The 25,897-nt window shown below is 41.7% G+C and overlaps 3 protein-coding genes across 8 annotated transcripts in view; 1 reads left to right on the forward strand and 2 right to left on the reverse strand.

Moving 5' to 3' along the window:
- Positions 1–10,944, reverse strand: part of TTLL5 (tubulin tyrosine ligase like 5) — a 254,922-nt gene extending 243,978 nt beyond the window's left edge. For all 4 annotated transcript variants that reach the window (XM_010963151.3, XM_045523209.2, XM_010963129.3 and 1 more), the window contains exons 1-3: positions 10,792–10,944; positions 9,320–9,486; positions 5,438–5,544 (exon numbers count right to left, since the gene is read on the reverse strand). In XM_010963151.3, the coding sequence (XP_010961453.2) occupies positions 5,438–5,544; positions 9,320–9,393 (181 nt within the window). In that variant the 5' untranslated portion in view covers positions 9,394–9,486; positions 10,792–10,944. The remainder of the gene's footprint in view (positions 1–5,437; positions 5,545–9,319; positions 9,487–10,791) is intronic.
- Positions 10,945–11,214: 270 nt separating this feature from the next.
- ERG28 (ergosterol biosynthesis 28 homolog) lies at positions 11,215–20,615 on the forward strand. The gene is made up of 5 exons (XM_010963090.3): positions 11,215–11,397; positions 14,119–14,280; positions 17,096–17,186; positions 19,616–19,734; positions 19,869–20,615. The coding sequence occupies exons 2-5, from the start codon at positions 14,148–14,150 to the stop codon at positions 19,946–19,948; spliced, it is 423 nt and encodes a 140-aa protein (XP_010961392.1). The 5' UTR covers positions 11,215–11,397; positions 14,119–14,147; the 3' UTR covers positions 19,949–20,615.
- Positions 20,616–21,345: 730 nt separating this feature from the next.
- FLVCR2 (FLVCR choline and putative heme transporter 2) overlaps positions 21,346–25,897 on the reverse strand; it is a 58,318-nt gene continuing 53,766 nt past the window's right edge. For 2 of the 3 annotated variants that reach the window (XM_074365215.1, XM_074365214.1), the window contains one exon: positions 22,482–24,383. In XM_074365215.1, coding sequence (XP_074221316.1) covers positions 24,303–24,383 — 81 coding nt within the window. In that variant the 3' untranslated portion in view covers positions 22,482–24,302. Of the gene's footprint in view, positions 21,732–22,481; positions 24,384–25,897 lie in introns of those variants that run through there. The other variant, XM_045523254.2, reaches the window with a different exon arrangement.

Here is a 25,897-nt window from a genome sequence, read left to right on the forward strand (position 1 = left end):
AGGACCCCTGGCAAGTTCCAGGACTGACGGCAGCGGAGCAAAGACAAACAAGGGACCAATCATCTGTCAACACAGAAGCATCTAGAGAGTATGAAATGCCCAAAGAGTTTGGTCAAAAGTAGCATGGGAAACTAGAATGAAGATAAAACTTGTGTTTTTGACTTTTAGAATACAAGAATAACCCCTTCAATGGTAAGACAGTGTGGCTTTGCCTTACTGTCAGAAAATTAGGTCTTTACCAGCACTTTTGGATATGGTACTCACTAAGCCACATGTAACTACTGGGCACTTGAAATGTGACTAGTGGGGCAGAGGAACTGAATTTTTCATTTTATTTAACTTAAATAAATCTAAAATTTAAAACTGATACTCAGTTTTTGGAAAACTTGTTTGGAACAACTTGAGCATAGGAATTTACTTCTTCAACTATAACATTTATGAAATCTAAATACTTCTAAATAGAGACCAAATACTTTCAATGAAAATTTTGTATCATATAAAGATGTACTAAAAGTATAAAATATACACTGGATGCAAAATATTTTTGCAATTTTTTTATACTGAGTAAATGTGGATATGATATTTGGGATTAAATAAATTATATTATTAAAATTAGTGTTACCTATTTCTATACTTTTTTAAATAAAGCTATTGAAAAATTACATGTATAGTTTATATATTTCTGTTGGACAGTGCTAGTCTATACAAATGCAAATTTATGAAACAGACATACTCATAGGCAAATTGTAAAATGATACTTCATTCTAGGAAAAGATTACTTTAAACTGCAAATATCTCTGTTGTCTTTAATAAGCAATCCCATTTTCATGTTCAAGGTACATATAATTTTGAAAAAAAATGGATATAGTAAGAAAAAGCATATTCCATGAATATTTCACAAATAAAGCATATAAAATCTCATGTATCAAAAATACTAACAGTGAATTCAATGAAACATTGAACAGATAACAGAAAAAACAAGGTTAGAATCTAACATTCTAAGATCAACAGAAGATAACTAATGCCCCAGATATACTTCTCAAGGGGATTTAACCCAGGATTATGATCTGAGCAGATCTATGTCAGCTATTTAAGAGAGAGAGAGAAAAAAAAAGACCAAAATGTTTAACAATTCTCAAATCTGAGGCAGCAACTAACAAAACTCATTCAAATTGTTCTTTTCAAAAAGGTGAAGAAAATTACTAAACCTCAAGGAATTGGGAATATACAGAATATTCAAAAACAGAGTTTGAGAAAAAAGGTTAGTTGCTTTTTCTTTAATCACAGGAATGTGTAAAGGAAAAAAATTCAAAGACTTATAGGTTCTAGAAAATAGTGACTGCTTGAATAATGGCATTACATTGATCGATGCTAATTTCCAAGAAATGTCAAGTGTTCTTAAAAAGAAGATCTGCCTACTGCCATAGAATAGTTGGATTCATTTATGTGACAAGCAAACCAAAAGAAGTATGTTTGGGGGGGATTATTTCCTTTGTTGTTTTCACCCACCTTTGATGTTTTGACTCTAATCATACTTAGAGGGAGTTTCTCAGCAAATGTTAGCAAATACTCTGTTACTCAGGTTTCAGAGAACATGAATGAACCATGTCCCTTTAAGTGGTAACCTAGCAACTTGCTGAGAGGATTAGAATACCATGACCCTTGGGGAGGGAGGAGAATTCAAATCCCAGAAGCAGGTGCTCACTGTCCTGTGAACTCCTGGGTTATTATGGGGCAAGGACAGACCTTAAAGTCATTTTAAAGTACAGCAGATCCTGTTCAATAAGTAGAGTAAGCAGCATAAGTTTTGAGTGTCTACTACGTGTCAAACATGAAGTGACCTCATTTAATTCTCACAATGCCAGTAAGGTAGCTATTATCTCCATTTTACTAAAAATGAAATGAACTAAGAGAGTTTAAAAGATTACACAAGATTGACAGCTAGTAAAATTCAAAGCTGAAATTTGAACTAATGGCTGAGAACCCACATATAGACTCTCCACTGTATCACACAACAGTTTGGATCCACAGAGTGTAAACTTTGAAGACAGCTACAGGCTAACACCAAGACTCAGAGTATTCCTTAAAATCAAAGACGAATGTAGATAAATTAAGTTGAGAATAGAAAAACAATAAAGAAAATAAACAAAATAAAAAGTTGGCTTTATAAAATGATCATCTAAATTGACAAACCTTTAGCTAGACTGACTAAGAAAAAAGAGAAAAGATTCAAATTACTAAAATCAGAAATGAAGGTGTGGATATTACTACTTTATTACAGAAATAAAAAGAATTACAAAAGAATACTATGAATAATTATATGCCAACAAAATTACATAAACTAAATAAAATGGACAAAAACCTAGAAACACATAAAGTACCAAAACTGACTCAATGAGAAATAAAAAATAGAATGGACAAGTAGAGGTTGAACCAACAGTCAAAAACCTTCCAACAAAGAAAAGATCAGGACTAGATGCTTCACTAGTGAATTCTATCAAACATTCAAAGAATTATGCCAATCCTTCTCAAACTTTTCCAAAAAGGAGGAAAGCACTCATTCTATGAGACCAGCATTATCCTAATATCAAAGCCAGACTAAGGCATCAAAAGAAAACTATAAAACAATATCCCTTATGAATATAGGTACAAATATTCTCAACAAAATACTAGCAAACCAAATCCAGCAACATATTAAAAGGATTATATACCATGACCAAGTGAGATTTATCTCAGGAATGCAAGGGTAGTTCAACATACAAAAGTCAACCAGTCAATCAATGTAAAGATACCACACAAATAATATGAAAGAACAAAAAGACATACAATCATCTCAACTGATGTAGATAAAGCACTTGACAAAATCCAACACTGTTGCATGATAAAAAACACTCCACAACAACTATAACAACAACAACAACAACAACAACAACAACAACAAAAAACAGAAGGGAACTTCCTCAATATGATAAAGGGCATTTATGAAAAACCAACAGCTAACATCATACTGAATGGTGAAAGACTGAAAGATTTCCCCCTAAGAACAGGGACAAGACAAAGAGGCCCACTTTCACCACTTCTATTCAACTTTGTACTGGAAGTTCTAGCCAGAGCAATTAGGCAGAAAAAAGAAATAAAGGCATTCAGGTTGGAAAGAAGTAAAATCTCAATTTGCTGATGATATGATCTTACATAGAGATAATCCTAAAGAATACACACACCAACACAAACTGTTAGAGCTAATAAATGAGTTCAGCAAGGTTCAGGATACAAGATCGATATACAAAAATCTATACATTGACAATGAACAACCCAAAAATGAAACTGAGAAAACAATTTCATTTATAATAGCATCAAAAAGAATAAAATATTTAGGAATAAAGTTAAACAAGGAGCTACAAGACTTGCACACTAAAAACTATAAAACATTGCTAAAGAAACTAAAGAAGACCTAAATAAATGGAAAGACATCCCATGTTCATGGACTGGAAGACTTAACACTAAGATGGCAATCCAAAAGCAGTTTACAGATTCAGTACACTCCCTACCAAAATCTCAACAGTCTTTTTTGCAGAAATGAAAAAGCTGACCCTAAAATTCAAATGGAATTGCAAAGGACCCTGAATAGCAAGAAAATCTTGAAAAAGAAAAACAAAGTTAGAGGAGTCACATTTCCAAATTTCAAATCTCAGCACAAAGGTACAGTAATCAATATAATATAGCACTGGTATAAGAATAAGTATACACATTGCTAGAATATTAAGAGTACAGTAATAAACCTATACCTCTGGTTGACTGATTTTAACAATAGTGCCAAGATTATTCAATAGGGAAAAAATAGTCTCTCCAACTAATGCTGGAGCAACTGGATATCCACATGTAAAAGAATGAAGGTGGACCCTTTCCTCACACTATATAAAAAAAACAATCAAAGACCATTTGGCTCAAAATATAAGAACTTACACTATAAATCTCTTAGAAGAAAGCATAGGGACCATGGCTTTGGATTAGGAAATGGTTTCTTAGATACGACACTAAAAGCATAAGCAACGAAAGAAAAACTAAATTGAACATTATCAAAATGAAAAACTTTTCCTCATGAAAGAATGCTATCAAGGGAGTGAAAAGACAAACCACAGAAAAGGAAAAAATATTTGTAAATCATTTTTCTGCTAAGAGTCTAGTATCCAGAATGTGTAAAGAACTCTCACAACTCAACAAAAAGACAAGAAACTCAATCAAAAAATAGGCAAACGTCTTGATAGACATTTCTCCAAAGAAGATACACAAATGGCCAAGAAGCACATGAAAGCTCAATGTCATTAATCATTAGGGAAATGCAAATCATAACCACAATAAGATACCACTTCTCATCCATTGGTATATTCTAAAAAACAGAAAATAACAAATGCTAGTGAGGATGTGGAGAAACTGAAACTCACATATATTGCTGGTGGAATGTAAAATTGTGCAGTCACTATGGAAAATCCTTTGGTAGTTCCTTAATAAGTTAAACAAAGAATTACTACATGACCTAGCAATTCCATTCCTAGGCATATACCCAATAGAATTGAAAACAGGTGTTCAAACAAAAACTTATACATGAATGTTGACAGCAGCACTATTTATAACAGACAAAAGGTAGAAACAACCATCCACTAACTGATGAATGGATAAACAAAATGTAGTATATCCATACAATGGGAAATAGCCATAAAAAAGGCATGAAGTACTGATACATGCTACAACATGAGTGAACCTTGAAAACATTATGCTAATTGAAAGAAGCCAGACAAAAAAGGCTACATGTTGTATGAATCCATTTATATGAAATATCTAGATTAGACAAAGCCACAGAGACAGACAGTAGAATAGTGATTGCCAGGAGCTGGGATAAAGGAGAATGGGAGTGACTGCTTAATGGGTACAGGGTTTACTTTGAGGATGATGAAGATGTTCTGGAACTAGATAGTGGTGATGGGTGCACAATACTGTGAATGTACTAAATGCCACTGAGCTGTATACTCTAAAATGGTGAAAACAGTCAATTTGGTTATGTGCATTTTACCACAATTATGAAAAACAGTATCACTAAACTTGTGACAATCATTTCATGATGTATGTAAGTTAAATCATTATGTCGTACACCTTAAACTTGTACAGTGCTGTATGTCAATTATATCTCAATAAAATTGGAAAAAAACCCAAAACAATAAACACATGTACACATAATTCTAAAAAAAAAAAGAGGGAAAACAATTGAATATGCAGAACACAATTTAAGAAATCACAGATAATCCTTTCATGTATAAAAAAATTACACAGAATTTTCTCATGATCGGGTCCCTTTCCCTATCTAAATGTAGTATCAATTTCTGCAAGAAGGTGTTATTAAGGCCATGCCCAGCCTGCCCTCTGTGGGGGAAGTCAGACCTACCTCCAATTACTCGAATATTGTTGTCCTTTGTCAGAATAGCCTCAGCATGGAATACCAAAACTGGAATTCTCCTGCAGCCTCCAGTCCACATGATACATGGATGATCCCTACAACCGTAACAAAAGGCTTTATTAATTTACAGCTCAAAATTTGAATTAACAACTGAAGCAGATCACTGTGGTCTATTGCTTAGTAACTTTTCCTTCCTTCTGGAACAAGTATCCCAAATGTCCTATGGGAAACCATTCATCTCCCATTCTTTGTCATGGGGTCTGTTTAAGATTAACTCCATCCCTGCTCCAGGGATGGGCCCTGATTGGCTAAAGCAGGGATGGAGTCTAAACAATAAAATCTTAGACACTTTGGAAACTATCTGAAGTTCCTTGTCAACCTAGCTCTTGCTGCAAGCTGGCACCACTGTGCCTTAGCACTTACAATGGATTATTGCTAAAAGTTAAAAATGCTTGGCAATAATCAGGAACATAATAAACACGTACAGAGCTGAGAAGAGCCAAGGCCTTCACCATATGATCTATAGAAAGCCAAATCCCTGACAGAATCATCTCATTTACAACTTATAAAAAGAGAAAAGAAGCAGCAGACAAATCATTAATTCAGTAAGGTCAACTAAAAAACACATAAGGCAGATGCTACATTGTTATTAAAAGCATGCTCCCACTAGGTGTCGCTAAAGGGAAAAGATTCAAAATGATTGGGAAACTGAAAATTGGGATGCTACATTTTCATTCATACCAGTATATGTTAAGAAATTATGCTTTACAGGCATGAAATAACAAAGAATTTGGATAATTAATTACCAAAGTAGACCAGTTTTATAGTTCACTTTATTGAGAGCTTAAGAACGTTTTGGCTTTTAAGAAGCAATTTCATGAGGAATATATATTATTCACTCCTGGGATCCAGCCTACATAACTCAAAGCCTCTATGCCTTGTTCATATCAATGTCCCTGCTAGAAATGCCTTCCCCACTTCCCTCAGTTCATTTACTCCTACTCTTTAAAGCCCAGCGCATCTCACCACCTCCATGGAGCTTTCCCCAGCTCCTCCAGCCCACAGTGATGCCTTCCTTCTCTGAACTCCTGTAGCTCTCATTAGTTGATGATCTTTTTAACTGATATAATGCCCCTTTTATGATTGGAATTAAAGTTAACATTTTTAAGTGACTAAAGAAACCATACATCAAATCTTCGTTATGAAAATTTCCACATCTAAGTATAAATTTGTATTTGGAATCTCCAAGCAAAACATAGAAAAAGAGCCCCTTCACATTTACTATTTGTAATAATGCCATGCAAAACAAGGATGCCAAGACAATGTCTGGCTCTAATACCTATGACTGGAGAGCATTAATACTTTAATACAGCCTAGGGATCTGAGCAGATCTAGCAGATGTCCATGGATACACATCTTTGGGTCAAGTCAACATCCTTAGATGATTTAAGACCTTCTAACTTCCAAACCTTTAAAAATGTAAGCATGTTGCTCCAAGTATGAACAAGACTGATTTAAGATTCCTAATGTATAGAACAAGTATCTGATAGACATGAGTTGATGGAACATTAACAATCAAAACTCAACACTAGGAGTTTAAAAGGAAGAGGAGCAAAAAGTCCATGAATTTGGATTGGGGTGGGGGGATAGAATTACACCTATATTTTCACTAACTTCTACCAGAAATTTAGCATTTCTCAATTACGAATACAGGCAACAAAGCACAGTAGTATTAGCACTACCTGTGTCTTTGATTCCATCTGAAATTACAGTCTTTTTACACCATACAGCAATTGTTGCAAATACCTCAAAACATCACTGACATTTATCACTACTTCCAAGTTATAGTAGTTGTTAAAATTGCCACTAGATCACCTGTGATCAGTCTCCCTCATCTGGTGTGATGAGGATGGACAAAGATTTGGCACCTCTTTGCGAAGCAATCATTCAGCACCAAATGGTGACATCACACAGTGGTGGTCCAGACATCTATGATGTTTCCCAGTATTTCGCACTTACAAGGGTTAATCAAAGACCACCCAAGTGTGATGCACTTATGCAAACTAAACAAAAACAGTCTTCACGTTGCTGTCTTAGGAAAATAAAATTTAACTTCCTCATCTTTTAGATGATCTTGTTATTTAATGTATTAATAAAAAAAGCATGTATTACTGTATCATAAGTTTGCTTTTTTAATTTTAATAACTTCATTTCAATGTAATTGGTATTCTTTATAACGATATGTATTTTATTTTAAGCACTTAAAATATTATTCTGATAAAGGATTCACAGCATAAAAAAGGTTAAGAATCCTCAACCTAAGCTGTCCTAAAGCACAAAGTCTCCATTTATTCATTCATTCAGTTAGTCATTTGGTCAGTATTTATTGAATACGTCCTAAAATATTAGGTTGAACCATCTAAAATTGTCAATATTTGGCTGTTTTTGACCTACCAAAATAGCGATTTTATATAGTTCAACCTAATACTTGTTGAGCCCAACCTGTGAGCCCATTAATATAAAAGACAGTCATAAAGCTAAAAGATCTTGAATCAGAAAGACTAACGCTTATAGCAGAAGTTTAAATTTTTGTGAAATGGGTAGGAGGTAGCACACAGAAAACAAAAAGTCACAAGAAGGCAAAGTGACCAGAGGGAATTATCCACTTAATTATCCTGAATGAGAATGACCCAAATATAACACCAAATCCTTATTATTTTCTATGACCTCTATTATTTTCTATGATCTAACAGTGATGAGAAGCCTTTCCCCAAAGATTTACTAATGCTTTGACAATTTTTTCAAATTACATTAAATAATGTAATCTTCTAACTTTATATTAAGAAATACACTTTAAATTCAATATTAAATCCAGTAAGAATAATGCCTTAACATTTGTATGGCACTTTATCATTTATCATATTTATATTATTACCTTAAAAGTAAGTTTATACACAGTATTCTATGTGATCTTAACTATACCCCTAAAAAATAGCCTGGGAGATATTATGCCCGCTTTTCAGGTTACATGCCACACATATATCCTAGGGGAACTCACAGAGAATCTTAAAAACTCATCTTAACTTTAAGCCAGATTCTCTTTGTTCTCTGTGTCAAGTAATAATGTTAAAGGAGAAAAAATAGTTAAGGGCTTCAAAATCCAGGAAAACTAGGTCTGAATCTCAAATCGGTCACTTACTCTCTATGCGTCCCTGAAGAAGTCCTTTGATATTTGTGAGGCTGAGCTTAATAAAGTGGGAATAATAACATCTTCAACTAAATGAGATACAGCAGTTAAAACTCTTGCCATCATCTATAGCAGCTACACTTACAACTACCATTTATTTTTATTATTATGAGACCCCAGCAATCAAGAAACTTGACTCTTACCTAAGAGAACTCAGGAAAGCCATGTGGCCCAATAGACACAGCACAAGCTATAGAATTCTAATGTCCTGTCGAACACTTACTCTGGTAAGTTACTTGACCTCTCTATATTATCATCTCTCTATCATTGTAAAGGCTTTTGAGAAAATAACCAATGTCACAGAGTTTGGAGACCTACTTTTCTTCAGTAGCTAAAAATTTCAAAATCTCCTACGTTAGGAGCTCTGATCAAGAGTTGACTAAGAGCTACTGCATGCAACATCTAGAGCCGATGCTCATGTGCCCAGAAACAGAGCCTTATCTCATTTCAGATGGCTGACAGTGATCCAATAATAAAGATCTTGAATTAGACCACGTGTAGAAACTAAAATCAGAGTCAGACAACACCAAAGGAAGGATATTGGGTATAAGAGGGTATGTGTGAAAAAGAACTATTTTTCATCCTAAAGGCAAAAGGTCAAAAGCAGGCTTGCTATTACTTACTCTTGGCTTACCACCTCCTCATCCTCTGAGGATGATGCTGTTTCCTCCAGGTCCCGGGCCATCACAACTGGCATTTCCTTTAGAGTTTGTCATGCAGTCAGCAGACGGGGGCCTCAGAGACCTTTCCTTACAGAGTCACTGGATCAAACAATTAGGGTGGCAGATTCCTGAAAGAAAGCCAAATGATCTGAAATACAATGCAGTTGTCTTTTTGTTGATTACTGCTGATCCTCCAAGTAATGAAAACTTACCTAAATAGTGTCCAATCTCTAGAAAGCTTACCTACTTTCACAGTGCTCACAGAAGCCACAGAAACCAAGATTTTTTTCCAAACATATGGTCTATCTTCCGTGTATTTAAAGAGTTATTAAGTTTGAGTTTTTCGTTTTTCTCTTATATACTAAACCTAACATTCACCAAAAGGACAGACTTACTTAACTTTTAGGTAAGTCTGAGGTAGGTGGCCAACTGCCTAAAACATAGATTCCTTGTTAGAAAAAAACTGACGTGGGTTAAAAAGAAAAATTCAAGTTTTAAGGTCCTTGCGAATATTTCTTTAAGACTCTATGACATGCACAGGTAAAATACCCTCATGTTGCACTAAAACAAATTCAACCGCTAAACCAAAAAATGAATATATTCTCCTGAATCAAGGTCATAAATAGCTGGGGAAAAAAAAAAACAAACCCAAAAACCTGTCCTTTCAAACACTATCAAAAATTACTCTCTTACTAAAAACCACAAACTTGTTCCAAATACCAAACACACATTACAATTAGCATATTTCGAACTTCCATTCTTAATAGCAAAAAGGTACATGTGCATTGTCTGTTTGAGAATGGAAAAGAAATTACAGAAAAATAAAATGAAACCGTTTGAGTGAGCATAATCCCATTACTCAAAGATAACCATTAATGTCAATCTTTCCAAACTTTATTTTTCTATGCATTAATATTTGTGATAAGAACGTAAACAATACCAAAAAAATGCCAATCCCGACAATGATCCCTACACATCTTCAGCGAAATGGGCAATATCAAATAACTCAAAGGTCGTTCTTCCGAATATTCCCAGAGGGATTTCTCAGTAGTTCCTAAAATGTTAAGTCCTTTAAATTAAAACAAAACAAATCTCCAAACTAGTAAGGGATGCCAACCTGTCCTAGGCTGCCAGCACAGCAGAGAGAGACAGGGCGACTGGAAGAAGATTAAGGACACTCGCCAAAGGAGCGTCCTCGCCCTAAAGGGATCAGCCTTTCAGCCCCACCCTCGGCTCACCCCAATCCCAGGCAGGTCCTCAGACGTTCCCCACGGGAAGGACGCGGGTGACTCCGCCGCAGCGATTCAGCCCAGCGCGCCCGGAAGCCAACAGCTGCTCCGGGACTCTGAGAGGGAAGTGCAGCGGAGAGCGCCCGCCCAAACCCGGGAGCGCACCTCCCTCGGGTAGGGGAGAGCGCCGGAGCCGGCGTTTACCTGTTTCATCTTCCCATGGCTCGGGGTGGGCAGGCGGAGACAGGGCTCTGCGCCTACCTCCCTCCTCCTTCCCCAGCCGGGCTCACAGCAGCCGCAGACTGCTGCTTCCCCGTTACTACAACAACCAACAAGCAACCGCCCGCTCGGAGCCACTGCGCAGGCGCCCGCCACCCGGCGCTGACAACGCTTGGCTTCGGACGCGGACAAATGTCGTCACCGTCGCGCAGCGCAGGCGCAGAGCCCAGCTCTCAACAGAAGTCGACTTCTCTTCTCCGCACTTTTTTCCTCCGCCCCTAAAGGATTGACTTCGAACCCGGAGTTCTTCCGCCACGCTCAACAGGAGGGTTCACTGCAGGAGCCGCGTACCGGGGGAGAGGCTTGGGCAGCGGCAACCGCTGATTGGCAGTAAAGGGGTTCACGCCCCATCTCCTGCTCGAACAGAACCGGAACAGCCAATCAGAGCGAGGCCTGATGGAAACAACCCAATCCTGGAGCCGGGCTGAGGGTGGGGGCGGGGACAAGTGTCTCAGGCGGATTGAGGGCTGGAGCTGCCCTGGGGAAGCTTTGCTCTTGCTGCTGCTGCTGTTCTGGGGGTACAGTTGCCAGGTAAGGTATATGTGAGGGAGAAGAGGTAGGTGTCTGTGTGGCATCTGATTGAGGATCTGGAGAATCTGGAAAAACGGAGGTGGTACAGAAGGAAGATACCTGGGAGGCAACCTCTTGTGGGGAAAAGAGATTCCAGAGACCGAGAGAAGAGGGAGCTGGGGAGATGAGGAAGGTTTGGTAGATAGGTTCGGAACGAGTGAATGGGGATGCACGAATTGGAATTCTTATAATAATGCTTGAGACAGGAATTTTTAATCTCTATTTTGCAAGTGAGGAAACCTAGGATGTTAAGTGTAAATTATTTGCCCAGGGTCACACAGCTACTAAATGGTAGGGCCGAGAAAGGAAACTCACTCCTGACTCTAGTAAACACTGCACGTTTGCTGGCCTGGGCCAGGACAAAGTTTTAGAATAGATGTTCATACTCTAGGAGGCCCTCAGAAGCTTTAGGGAAATCTTGCTGAGGGATTGGTAGAGCAGTTCAGAAGTGTGCTCAGGCTCTGCCTTCATCATCTATCTGCTGGGGTTTCTAAGAACTTCTGTGAAATGGGCATGTGTTCTGTCAAAGAGGGGGGCTATGCGTGCAGCTCTTCTGACCCTGAGAGGAGAAAGCCTGAGTCGCCCACTGAGGGACGGTGAGAAAACAAGGAGGATGGTGGGGGAGGGGAGTAAGCAGATCTTGGTCTATGTTGTAACTGCTTGTGATTCCAGTAAAGGCCCATTGTCTCTGGACTTTGGTAAAGTCCACCACTTATGTGACCTGTTTTCACTGAGGTATTCATCCATTGACCATTCCTTCTCTTGAGCTCTTTGTTTTGGGGGGCTTCACACTGTCTTGAGCCATTACCGACTTTAGTACCTGCTTCAGCTGGGCAGTGTAGGACCATACTCAAACTTCTACTGCCAAAGTGACACAGGAAGCCTAAAATTTTATCACCACTTAAAAGCCAAGAAATTAACCTGAGAACAGATAAACCACGGGCCAAGAAAACACAACGAAGACAGGAAGAAGTAATTTTGTTACTCGGTTTTTTTTTTTATCTACGTGTGTTTTTATTTAAACCAAGCTGATTGAAATCAATGTTCAGCAAGGGTTGATCTACGGTTTTGTTGTTTTTTTAAAAAACAAAAAGTTCATAACCTGTTTGTATTTTCTAAACAACTTGGAGATAGAAGTGGCTATGGTATGCTTGTCTCCCTCAAAAAAGGAAACTTTGTCAAAATGTTCTCAGTGAGGCAGTATTGCAATGAAGAGACCAACAGACTGTGCTTTATATCTCAGCTCCGTCATCTATTAGCTGTGTAACCTCAAGGAAGTCACTTAATCTCCGTGCCAACCTCACCTGTAAAATGGAAATATTAATGTCTACCTACCTTGTTTAAGGATTAAATGAGATAATACATGATAGGGCTTGGCACAGTGCGTGGCAACATGAGTGCTCAATAACTATTAACTATTGTAATTTCTCTTGCTATCCAACAGCAACATTGCTTTTTCCTTCTCCATATGATTTTCTTACTAATCCTCAAATCACCACAATCTACTTATTTTTAACTTTTAGATTGTTCTCCTAGTTTATGGAGCATGGTGTACCTGAGAACCAGAATAGAGAAAATTTAAGAATGTAAATATTGCCCTCACAACATAGATTCCACTCAATGCATAAGACTTCTCTGTGTTTGGAAGGATTTGTCACCAGTAGCCAGGCAGGCATTGTTAGTAGATTTATAATCACCTTTGAGCCACTTGCATTACAAAGGAATGCCATGACAAACCAGGTGAGAAGTAAAGCTCTTGGGGGACTGATTCCAGCCAGAGAAAAGAGTTCTGACTTAGGCTAATATTTTGGAGAAATTCCTTAGACAAAAATAAACACTGTGCCACTTATTGCAAAGTATACTGTTGATTCACCATTGTCAGTAGGACTAAATATTGAGACCAATGTCTTTATGTCTTACACGGAAGTCTGTTTTATTACTTCAGAGTGCTGTTTGTACCCCTCTCTTCTGTTCCCTTTCTTCTCTCCATTTTTCCTCTGGGTTTGTCATCCCCATCCACTGCATTATTTACCCTTTTTCACTCTAGGTGAAGGTCAGCACACTTGGGTTGAAGGTTGATATTCAAAGGCAGTGTGCCACCCCTATGAAGGAAAAGTAGTGTGTAAAGATGACTGAGGTTGGGGGGAGAGTATGCTCAGTGGTAGAGTACATGCCTAGCATGCATGAGGGCCTGGGTTCAATCCCCAGTACCTCCATGAAAAAAATAAGTAAACATCATTACTTCCCCCTACAAAAAATTAAAAATAAAAAAAAATTAATTTAATTACTATTGAGGGGAAGCGTATAGCTCAGTGGTAGAGCGCATGCTTAGCACACATGCGGTCTGGGGTTCAATCCCAGTAACTACACTGGAAAAAAAAAAAGTAATGTAAATAAATAAATAGACTCAATTACCTCCTCCCCCTCAAAAAAAGCAAAAAAAAAAAAAGCTTTTTTAAAAAATAATTACTGTTGGGAAAAAAGACATTGTTAAAAATTTTTTTTAAAAAAAGATAACTGGGGGTGGATGAGCCTAGGGTACTTGGAGAGGAGTTTATGAAATGATTGGCCCAATAAGCTTAGTACAGCCCTCGTGAGTTAACTACACAGGTTACCTACAGAGGCGAGCGAGCTTATGTTTGAAGTAGACTAACCATCATGCCCTTTGCTTTTGTTTCTAAGGCAAAAAGCCCTGAGGGTTGAGGGGAGCCATGAGCCGGTTCCTGAACGTGTTACGAAGCTGGCTGGTTATGGTGTCCATCATCGCTATGGGGAACACGCTGCAGAGCTTCCGGGACCATACCTTTCTCTATGAAAAGCTCTACACCGGCAAGCCAGACCTCGGTAAGAAAGCAGAGACCTACAGCCCTTGTGGGAGTGGCCTACACTGTGGTTCCCAGACCAGAGTGTATATCAGAATAACCTAGAATACCTAAGAACGAACAAGCAAAGCATAGGTGGGCATTTCCCTCTCCAGACCTACTTACTGAAACTTTCACGCCCTTGGTGGGGCCTAGGAATCTATTATTTAAAAACTTCCCAGGTGATTCTTTTTTTTAATTGAAGTATAGGTGACTTACAACGTTGTGTTAGTTACCAAAGGGGAAGGCAGGGAGGGGTAAATTGGCAGTTTGGGATTGCCAGGTGGTCCTGATGCTGCCTACTCTAGCCTTTGGAAGCCACTAGAGTAGAAGACGTGGTAGGTAGCACTTGGTCCTTTTTCTCCTCAAGCTTCTCTGAATACCTTTTCATTCATTTTACAGTGTCCCAGGCAGTAGTCTGTACAAAAAGCATTACCAGGGCAAGTGAGGAAACAAGAGTTACTTTGTGACTCTGTGATGCCCAACTCGAAAACCACAAAGAGGCTTTTCATATTAGCTCTGCCCCCTTCAGAAATCAAGTCACGGCACACACGGTTCATATCCCAGCTGCAGATGGAGAGTTACTAATCCAAGGTCTTCTCAAACTGTGACATAGACCCTGAGAAGATATCCAAAATCCCTCAAAGTTGCTCTCCCAAAAGGAACTTCTCAAGGCCCATGGTGGCCTCTCCCAGCATCTTGAGCCTCTCTGCTGAGAGTGTTTCCATGTTTCAGCTTGCACTTCCTTGCGCTGATGTGCGGGGTGGCTTGAGCTGCAGCACCGTTTCATAGCAGCTGACAACTGTGTCACATTTATAGCTAACCCAGATTCAGGCTCTGACCTAGCTTATTTTTCTGCAACATCTGGATATAAAATGAAACTAAGTAGGCTAAGGTTCACTTTGAACAAAGCTCAAATACAACAGGAGTGAAGAACTTGGAAAAGTGGGCAGGACGGTTCCACTTTTCATCCTCAGTGCCGTCCTTAGATGGCCAAGGAGCCCTGTATAGATTCACTGGGTTTTAGAGGTTGTCTTGGTCTAGCCCTTTGAATTTCATGTTGAGACAGAGAAGCCCAGGGGTCATGTGATTTGCTGAAGGGCGTATAGCTGAGCAGAAGAATTGTGTGTGTCCAGCCCAGAAGTAGAGACTGCCTCCTCCCTCGTGACCTGGGGGCTGTCCTGGCACGTAGCTGATCATAGCAGTACTCTGGAGCATCCTGTAGAATTTCACCTGATGCCTAGTCTGGTTAGGGTTGGTGAGATATTCCACTTTCGTATCTTACTCACTAGAGAAACTTCCTCAGTCTTGTCATCAGAGAAGCTGTCAAAATGCTTTATAAAGAAATGTAGCCCTCCAGGGCTAACTGCTAGATACTTGTTTGGCATATGGAATTTTTTCTCACTTCATTATCATCTAAAGGTCTTCAGGGTTGTGTATTTGGTATTGCTGTCTGGTTTTCCAAAGGTTGGAAAATCCTCAAAGCCCAAGTCAACATTAATAGACCTTTCAGTTGTCAGTCTTGTCTTAAAATCTCTCATGCTCAATAGGCCAGAAACATAGCCATAGAAAACTCACAGGCACAGAAATAAACTTATGGTTACCAGGGGGAAAAGGAATTGGGAAGGGATAAATTGGGAGTTCAAGATTTGCAGATACTAACTACTGTATATAAAATAGATAAACAAATTTATACTGTATAGCACATGGAACTATATTCAATATCTTGTAGTAACCTATAATGAAAAAGAATATGAAAATGAATATATGTATGTATGTGTATGACTGAACTATTATGCTGTACACCAGAAATTGACACAACATTGTAAACTGACTATATTTCAATTTTTAAAAAGAGAGAGAGAGATTAAAAAAAAAAATTGACAAGCAAAGGAAGTGTTTTTGCTTTCATTGTTTTGGCATTCCCCACTACTGGATGCTGATCAGTGCCAGTACATTAAAATCACCAAGGAAGGGAGTTTTTAGAAAATACCAGGTTAGCCCTGGATTTACCTTCAGAACATGTGACTTAATTGGTCTGGTACCCAAGTCTTGGTAATTTTAAAAAGCTTCTTTAGTTGATTCTAATAAATGTCCAGGATCAAGAAGCACTATCATGGTGGACTATGGTCCATACTCAGGACAAGATATTTAATATGTCAGTGCCAGGATGAAGCTACCCAGAGGACGGTGGCCCCAGCAGACACCAAGGAAACACTGCTTTGTTCCACTACCACATGCACAGGAAGCCAGCTTGGTTTGGGCTTTGTTCACATAATATAGATCTGGATTCAGGAGAAGACGCAGGGACTTGGGTCTCTTAAAGACCAGATATACATCTAGATAGGTCCCAGTGTGAGTTCTCTCCTGCATTAGCCTTGAAAGTCTACTGTTCTCCTAGGCATCTTATATTGACAGACTGCTCTCCACAACGTTCCCCCAACCTGCCCTGATCAGACTCACTGGGCTTCACCAACATCAGGGTGGCTTCTGGGGCAGAGGTGTAAACTATACCATCCAGGAGTTACTGCCTAGGTGGGCTCTTTGTTGGGTTTCTACTCCTGGAACTCACCCACCCAACTGTAGACCTTTGAAGAGGAGCTGAACCAATTCTCATTCTAGAATTCTTTCCATTCCTTCTAGTTCCCACGTGCAGCACCAGAATCTCTACTCTGCCCAGCCAGAGGGAGTTGAGGCTCAGCTCCCTGCCTCCCGTGAGCCACTGGTGAAGTAGGAAGAGTTTGGACAGGACCCTGACCCTCCCCTTCTCAACACTCTTGCTTTTTTCTGCTACACAGTGAATGGCCTCCAAGCTCGGACCTTTGGGATCTGGACGCTACTCTCATCAGTGATTCGCTGCTTGTGTGCCATCGACATCCACAACAAGACGTATGTAAGGGGGAGAAGAGTGTTAGTGTCCTTCTGTTGAACATCAGATGCTAAGCATACCTATTTTGGGCCTTCCTTGGAGACCTATTAATTTTGATACAGTAGCCTAGAATGTGGATAATAAAAGGCTAATGGGTTCCATTCCTTCCAGGCCTGAAAAACAAAATAGTCCTGAAGGACTTTAAAGTTTGAAAATTCTTTGAAACTGACAATAGCAAACAGGTTATGTCATGATCCAGTGGCCTGCATCCTACCCCTCCACTTCTTTACTAAGGAATCAGCCTTTCTTCTACTAAAGAAATAGACTGGTGTGCTCTTTTTTAGAGAGGCCACCCACACAGACCTTATTCTCACATTCCTCCTGGAAAAGCAGGAGTGAACAAAAATCACAATCCGTGAAAAAATGAGCCCATAAGTAAACTGTTGTGCGTTTACGCAGAGTCAGGAGGTGAGGGTGACAGAGAACCCAGGACATCTGTATTCTGCTTCTCACATAGACTAGAGTGGAAAATTGCAGGCAGTCATTGCCTCTTGTCTGGATAGTGTTGTAGCCAGTGGCGGCCACTGGAGGGGGCACGAGCTTTCTCCCAACAACAGTAATCACCACAATCAAGGTGGAAAGTTTGCTCAGATCTCTGGGTAAGACCAGCAAAATGCCAGCTTCATACTCAAATATTTTTCTGTCTCATCCAAACTCTCAGGATCTGCGCAAGAGAAGATATTTATTGAGCTCCTCTTATTATGCCAGATGCTTCCATCTACGTGACCTCAATTGTCTCCTCCTAGCAGCCCTGGGAGGTAGTGATTTTTTTCATTGCTGATTTTGTAGATCTACATGTTAGAGACCCAGTTAATTTAAACTGAGGAAGACTGGCTCAAATGGGATTTGAAGCAGGGCTATTAGCCTTGCAATCACTCCAGCTTTATTTTTTTATCTTATTATTTTTTTGAACCTTGGTTTACTTGCTCTAGATTGACAACGTATTTTTGGAAGCAGTGTGGTTTAGTGGAAACAGCCTGGGGCCCAAGAATGAAAACAAGGAAATGGGCTCTGGTCTCAGTTCTGTTGGTAACTGGCTTTGTAGCAACGAGTTCATTATATGCCTTCTCTGCATCTCAGTCTCTTCCTGTGTAAAATGAGACTAGTACATCTGTTCTGCCTCTCAGAGTGCCTGGGAGGGAGTCAGGATTGAATAACCATTTTCAAAACCTTCACCATCATGGAGATTGCTGATGGGTAATGGGTGTAGCTTTTGTTTGCTGTGCTTTTGGAATGAGCAGAGACAGCTCGGACTCACCCTTACCTACATTACCCATTCATTTCCCCTTCTCCTACACAGGACAGCTACAAGTGCCGATTTCTATTTCCAACCCTTTTTAAGCTTGGGACTTTGGTCCATGGACTTCTCATATGCACTCTGATTCTATTCTCTCCCTAACTGGAAACTCAGAATCAACTCCCATACAGACATATTTACTAAATGTATAAAAACATGCACAAGAAGGCTAAAAATCAAATTTAAGATATTGGTTCCTTCTGGGGAGAAGGGAACCAGGAGAATGGGATCAGGGTGGGGCAAGGGTACACAGGGAGCTTTACCTGATATCTAGTATTTTATTTGTTAGAAAAAAGTATCTGAAGCAAAAATGTCAAAATGTTCAGACTTGATGGAGCAGGGTATTGGTTGCATAGGGGTAAATTACACTATTCTGTTAGGTGTAATTTTTTATATGTTTGAGGTAGTTCATAATTTTTTTATTTCATAATTAAAAAAAGATATCAGCAATCCAATTTATCGATCATCATGTAACCTCTCTCTCCTCCACCTCCTTGTCAAAGCTGAGGAATAAGTTGTCTTCCCATGAGGTTGTCACTGTGTTGTCCATCTGACTGTTTTGCTAGACTAAGATGCAGAATCACCAGCTCATGTTGCAAGAGCATCTAAAAGCCCCAGAGAGGTCCTTGCTACCCATTCCCCCTACAGGCCTTTCATTCTTTGGCATCCCTCATGTGAGCACAGACCAGCCCCTGGCCAAACACCTGCCGGGTCAGCTTGAACTACAGTCAAGCCAGTTTAAGTAGAATATTTAAGGGTGATTAATCCAAAATTGCCTACACCACCTAGGATTGCCATAATGCAGACTCTGCTTTGCTGTAGCTCGATTAACCACCTTGCTAAGACTTGGAGCTCCACTCTGGATGCCTGGACCATCCTCCCATTGGTTTAGCAATTGAAACCTTCAGTTTTGCCCTAGAAGTAAATACACTGATGTGGTCAAGCAGCCAAGTCTTTCTTGGGACCAAGTCTCCTTTTCCTTTAGCCTGAGTCATTTCCTGGGTTTCTGTTTGTGTGTTTCAAGTCTGCTACGTTTCGTCTGCACTGAACGAGCAGTACCTTCAGGTCCCTTTTCCGTCTGCTCCCTTGTAGGCTCTACCACATCACACTCTGGACCTTCCTCCTTGCCCTGGGCCACTTCCTCTCCGAGTTGTTCGTCTATGGGACCGCAGCTCCCACGATTGGCGTCCTGGCACCCCTGATGGTGGCAAGTAAGCATCCGATGACCCCAGGGTTCCAGCAGGAACTGTCCCAGTCCCTGGGCTGGTGCAGGAAAGCGATCGTATGAGCGGTGTGAGAAAGTGCTGTGCCTGTGTGAGCCACTCATCTTGTCTCTGTATTTAAGGTTTCTCGATCCTGGGTATGCTAGTTGGGCTCCGGTACCTAGAAGCAGAACCAGGATCTAGACAGAAGAAGAGAAACTGAGGCCGACATCACCACATCCAAGACTTCATCTTCCACCTCTGCCATCATCTTCCTGCAACCCTGTGCTTTTTAATTTCTTATTTTCTGCTCCATCTTCAGCCCCCTTAGCCCCTTCTAGCCTTTTACATTTCCGTTTTTTCTTTAGAAATTTTTAAGATATAACATATGTGAAGTCTGTACCATTTAAATGTATGTACCATTTAAAGAATCATTTTGAAGTGAATACTCTGTGCCTCCATCCAAATCAAGAAATTGCCAGCACTCAGACACCCACTGTGTGCCCTCTCCCCACCCACAGCTGCTTCCAGGGTCCCTCTTCCAGCCTTCTGCTTTTTTCCTTTTATTTTGACCCCTTGATTTGACTTGTATGGTGGGAACACTTGAACTGTGAAACTTAAAGCTGCTGCCTCACCCAGAGCAGCTGCCTCTAAGGGCTGCTTCCAGAGGTTGTCCATCCAGGTTGGGCTCCTCTCTGCTGCTGGACCCGAGACTCTGAACCATCCAAGGGACAGGCAGTTCTTCAAAGAAGGGCTCCCCTGCAAGTGAGCATGACTCCTATCCTTGTGCCTCCAGGTGGATCAGGGTTGGAAGAGTCTGGGCTGTTTTTAGACCTTCTGGTCAGTTGTATTTGTGTAAAGAATTTTGTAATAAATAGAAAAACCCTCTACTCTGATTCGTCCTTGTACTTTGGCCCCCTCTAAGCCCTAACAGAGGAGAATCACAGCTTTCTGTTGATCACGTCCACCATAATGAGTAGGACAGCACAAGACCCAGGCAAGCCTGGCTGCCTTTTGCCTCTTGCTCATTTCTTGTGAAATCAAGTCTTTCTCCTCTCCTTCCCCACCTCCAAGATTCTAAGTTCACAACTGAATGGCTAGAACCCTTTCTTGTTTTCTTCCCAAGGAAGAAACAGATTCTTGAGAAAGCAGAACGGGGCAGCACAGAAGACACAGACACATGGCCATGGAAAGGAGAACACTGGACCCCAAGGACAAGGCACTGGAGCAGACAGTTGCCCTCCACACACAACCCCGAGGGCCTCCACGCTGGCTGGGCCCTCACGCACAGCACAGGCATGGGAGAGCCCATTCACTATTTCAGTGAGTGTCTATTGAACACTTATTCTGTGCCAGACACTCGGGAAAGAGAGATGAATGACCCAGGCCATGTCCCTGCTCCTGTGGTCAAGGAAACAGACTATCAACAAGCCCACACCTGAAAGAATAACCTCAGACAGTGATAAGAACTCTAGAAAACATGGTATTGTGATCAGGAAGGGGAGGGAGGTGCACAACTTGGATCCCCATCAGGAAAAGCCTCCCTGAGGAGATGGGATCTGAGTTGAGACTTGAATCCTGGGGATCATATGTCTTAAGACACAAGGCAGGCACTTGGGGCAGAGGGGGCATCTAGTCTTATTCAAGGAGTAAGATCACTGTAACTACAGAATAGTGAAGTTAGAAAGTAGACAGTAGGAGACAAGTCAGAAGGGGAGGCAGGGGACTTGTGAGGACATGAAGGGAAGCTTGAAGTTGATACTTGAACAGGAATTCTCTATCAGTTAAGGCTCTATAGGTGAAAGGAACAAAATCTACCTTAAGTAATAAAGATAACATGGGCTCACAAAACTGGAAAGAAGATTATAGGCTTCAGGAACGGTTTGTTCAGGACTCAGCTCCATTTCTCTGGAATTCTTCCCGCTCTGCCCACCTCTGTTGGCTTCATTCTCAAGCTGGCTTCCTTTATGGTGCCATTCCAGGCTTACATCCCCACAATACTACACCTGGAAAAACAGATCAGCAGTACAAGTCACCTTTCTGTTACTATTTTAATGAAACATTAAGAAAAGCAATGATCTTACACAGTCAACATTAAAGTAGAGGTCCACAGGGAGCCAACCTAAGAAAGGACTGAATGAGAGTGTAAAATGATGTGGATCTTCTAGTCATGTATCACAGAAACATTCCAGATAAATAAAGACAAGATCCCGAAGGATCTAAAGAAATGACAGAATATAGCAGATACTATGAATATCAGATTTCTCTAACAGCCCAGGCTTGGCTCCCTTCCCAGATGATTTAAAGTAGTTATGTTGTCTCTCCAGCTGAGAACTGTTAACAAGTATGGTGCCTGAATGCCACAGGCACAGCACAAGTCTCTAGAGAAGAAATGTGCACAAAACTTATTGCTGCAGCCCATCCAGGTAACACACACAACTGGGAAGGGGAGAGTGGCAACAAGTAGGACAATGCAGAAGAAAAATGATTCAGAAAGACTGCAGATACCGAACCAATTCTGGCAGGTGGGATCTGGGGTGTGGATGCTGTGATTGGTTCATAAACATTTAATCCACCTTTTGAGGCTGAGCCAAAACAAAGGGGATTCTCCTGGTCGCAGTCACACTCCGGTGAACCGTCTTCATGTGGACGCTGTATGGGAAATGGCCCCAATCGTATATTGGGTGTTGAGTTGCAGTCCCCAACATGGGCCACCTGAACTTCTCAGCCTCCACTTTTAAAAATAACCCACTAAGATGGCAACGTCTATGTCAACAGAAGACTACCTCAGTGGAAGGCCACAGGAGTGGCTCCTCTACCCCAAGTCTCCACTAGTCCAGCCTGTCCCCACACCTCCAAAGCCATCTCTGCCCTACCCAGTGACAAGACAGACCACACGGAGAATCTTTTATTGCCTTAAAACATCTTGTATTAACAAATAGAAAATACAAATTATGTTATTAAAGCAATGTATTCACTATCTTGTAATAGCCTATAATGAAAAAGAATATGAAAAATATATATATGTATAATGGAATCACTATGCTGTACGCTAGAAACTAACACAACATTATAAATCAACTGTACTTCAAAAAAAATGGTTTCAGTAAACATTGTTTATACATTTTAAGGGGCTGAAGAGTAAACACTTTCTCCTTATCCAAAAGATAAGGTACACTTTTGTCTTCACCTCTCTCCCACCCATCAACTCACTTCTCCATCAAAGTGTAAACACCTTTTATTATGTACAGAGTATCTGTAAACACACACACACACACACAGGGCTCCTCTTGCACAGTGGCCCAAGCACCCCAGCCCTGCTGCCACTAAGGCTGCTCCAATATGCTGTGGCCACTACTGTGGCCTCAGCAAAACAGCACAGTGGCCATCATCACAGAGCTCAACGCACAGGAGAAATGCCCCAAGCGTCCAGAGCTACTACCCAAGCCCACGAGTAGAGCCAGACAGCAGGCAAGGCGGGGAGAGGTCAGCTTGGGCCGGTTGGAAGGGAATCCCTTTAAGTTCAGAACATCTGTTCAAGGATTACTGCCAGAAGCAGGTGGGGAGAAAGGCTAGGAGTGCAAATACTGTCCCCACCAGAGGCGGAACACGCTTACCTAGTCAAGCAGACCCACCTGTCTTGCCCCTCTCCTCTCATCTCTCAGAGCCACTCTGGACCTCTCCAGGGGGAGGAATTCAGCTTAGTTTTCAGTAAAGGTCACAGGAAGTTGGCAGGACTTCCCTCCCTCTGGAGACCCGAGCACTTAGGCAGCGTCCAGATGAAGGCAGCAGAGGTGACGTTCACACCCAAGTCCCCGGGCCAGGACTTCTTATGTAGACAGGAACCTCCCCTGCCCAAAACAGGCTACCAGAGTTCCCCAATTCAGAAGCACCCGCACATCCCAAGGCAGTTACCTCCCTGAAACCAAAGTCTCCCTCATGCCCACAACAAAGGTTTTCTCAAGTTTATTGATGTTTGGTTTGATCAGCTCTTAGGAAAGAGGGTTTGGAGAGAGACCCCGATGTTAGCCAGGAGAACCTACTCCCAGAGTCCTGAGGGCTTTGTCCTGATGGTGTTTTCTCTCCCACGACCTGTAGCCGTCAGTCTGATCGCCCGAGAGTGACCCTCATCCACAGCAGCTGCTGCTCCTTTTACAACTAACTGGACTGCTTCTTAAGACACTCACTAGAAAAAGTTAATCTCCTGAATAAGCTTTCTCTCCTTGATAATTTTGCCGGCTTTCTCCCGAGGGGTGGGGGGTGGAGAGGGGAGGCAAGGCGGGGAGCTGGGACTGACCCCACTGTCCTCTCCAGCCTCCCAACACTGGCTCCCATAAGATGAAGGGGAGGGACGGAGTCCCATCTGCATTTGGTGAAAAGTGCCATTTCCCCCCAGTGGACCACGCAGGTTCGGGAGTGGGTCCCAGGAGGCAGAGGCACTGCTGTCCACCCCTGGATATTCCAGCTGGTTCCCTCCAACAGCTGCTCCAGAGAAGCCCTTTGTGCTGGCAGGAGAGCTGAGCTGATGGAAGAGGTGGGGTGCTCCGTGTTCCCCGAGTCGCCTCCACCTTTGCCTCTCAGAGGTGCTCCTCAGACACAGCAGTGGGGGCTTTGCTGGGTTTGCTCTCCTCCTCCTCCTCCTCCTCCTCCTGGAGTTTCTACAAGACAAACGAGGGAGCAGCCCTTGGGGTGAAGGGGCAGGGGACTCCATTCCTGCTGGAGCATCTACCTGTCAGTGAGTCTGTTCTCCGTGGAGAAAAACCAGAGTTTGAGGCACTCAGCATCCCTGACAGCGAACAAAGGGAACAAGACAGAAGCATCAGCCCTGCCACAAGTCCTGCCACTGGGGTCTCCCCAGACACACACACCCCATCACAACAGCATCAAAGGAAGAACAGAAAGGCCAGCTTTATGTGATGCCACGGCCACCATAAACCACTGCCAGAGCCACTGATCTCCGCTCACCCCGCTTCCAACTCCAACAGCTTAACCACCTGGATGGAACCCCCGTGGCTCTCCAAAGGGCCAGGTATACACCTCCCTCAGAACTGCTGACAACCCCCAGTCAGAGGGAGCCCCCAGGATGGGGAATATTGTATAATGTTCAAGAACAGATGCAACAAAGAATTTTACAGAAGCAGGATGCATAATAGCACATATAAACTCAATGGCTCAAAATACGTATATATATATTTTCTGCTTAGAAAAAGGAGATGTTTGGTCAGTTTGGCTTCAGGTTTCATGGGGAAGGATGGCACAGGATTGGAAGATCTTCTCCGTTACGCTTGTTAACTGAGTGGGAATTAAATAGAGGTTGGAAATTATCCTGTGAAGCCCCTAGTTGCCAACTGCCAACGTGGGCATTTGTCTCCCGTTTTCGGAACACATTGCTTCTTCCCTCAAGGGCTCATCTCGTTAGACAGAAGGACTCGTGCACAGACCCAGCACCCCACAGCCAGCACCTTGAGGGCTGGAGGAGCACATGCAGGGCCAAGCTAGACTCCGCAATCATTTGGACAAATGGTGCTCCCTCCCCAAGGATGTCTCAGGGCTAGCTCGTGGCCATGGTAACAGCCGGAGAAACCCAAACTTCCCATTCTCCATGTTGCTAACTTTGGGCACCAGGTCCACATCAGCCATGAGAAGCCCTCACTCAAGCAGCCGGCAGCTGACTTCAGCCAATCAGGCAGTCTCCTCTCTCTCTGACACACAAACCTACACACAGCCACCTCCTCCAGAGCCATCACCTCAAAATCACAATCAAACATGGGTCAGTCTCTCTGTGGCCGAGAACTACCAACTGGAAGAAAAATGGAAACCCAAAGGGAGATTTTCATCATCAAGGTCAGTCATTACCCCCAAGCCACAAGTTCAGTCTCTTTTTTACCAAAACAACACACCTCATTGATTAGAAAGAGCAGCTCTGTCCAGATGCCCTGCCTGCCCCATCTTCACCTGGCTCTGAGAGTGACTCCGTGTGACAGTTTGCAGGTCCCACTTACACCGACCACCTTGAGGTGTGAAAGGACAGCTCCTGGAGATGCCCTCTGACAGCCCGAGCTTCCCTGGGTGTCACTCCAGCACGACTCTGACTCCCCCCCCCAATTAACACCAGACTCCCCCAGATACAAGGGACATCTAGAGACATACACTGAGTATCCAGGGACACTGA

This window comes from Camelus bactrianus, chromosome 6 (assembly GCF_048773025.1).
Source record: "Camelus bactrianus isolate YW-2024 breed Bactrian camel chromosome 6, ASM4877302v1, whole genome shotgun sequence".
Lineage (NCBI taxonomy): Eukaryota > Metazoa > Chordata > Mammalia > Artiodactyla > Camelidae > Camelus > Camelus bactrianus.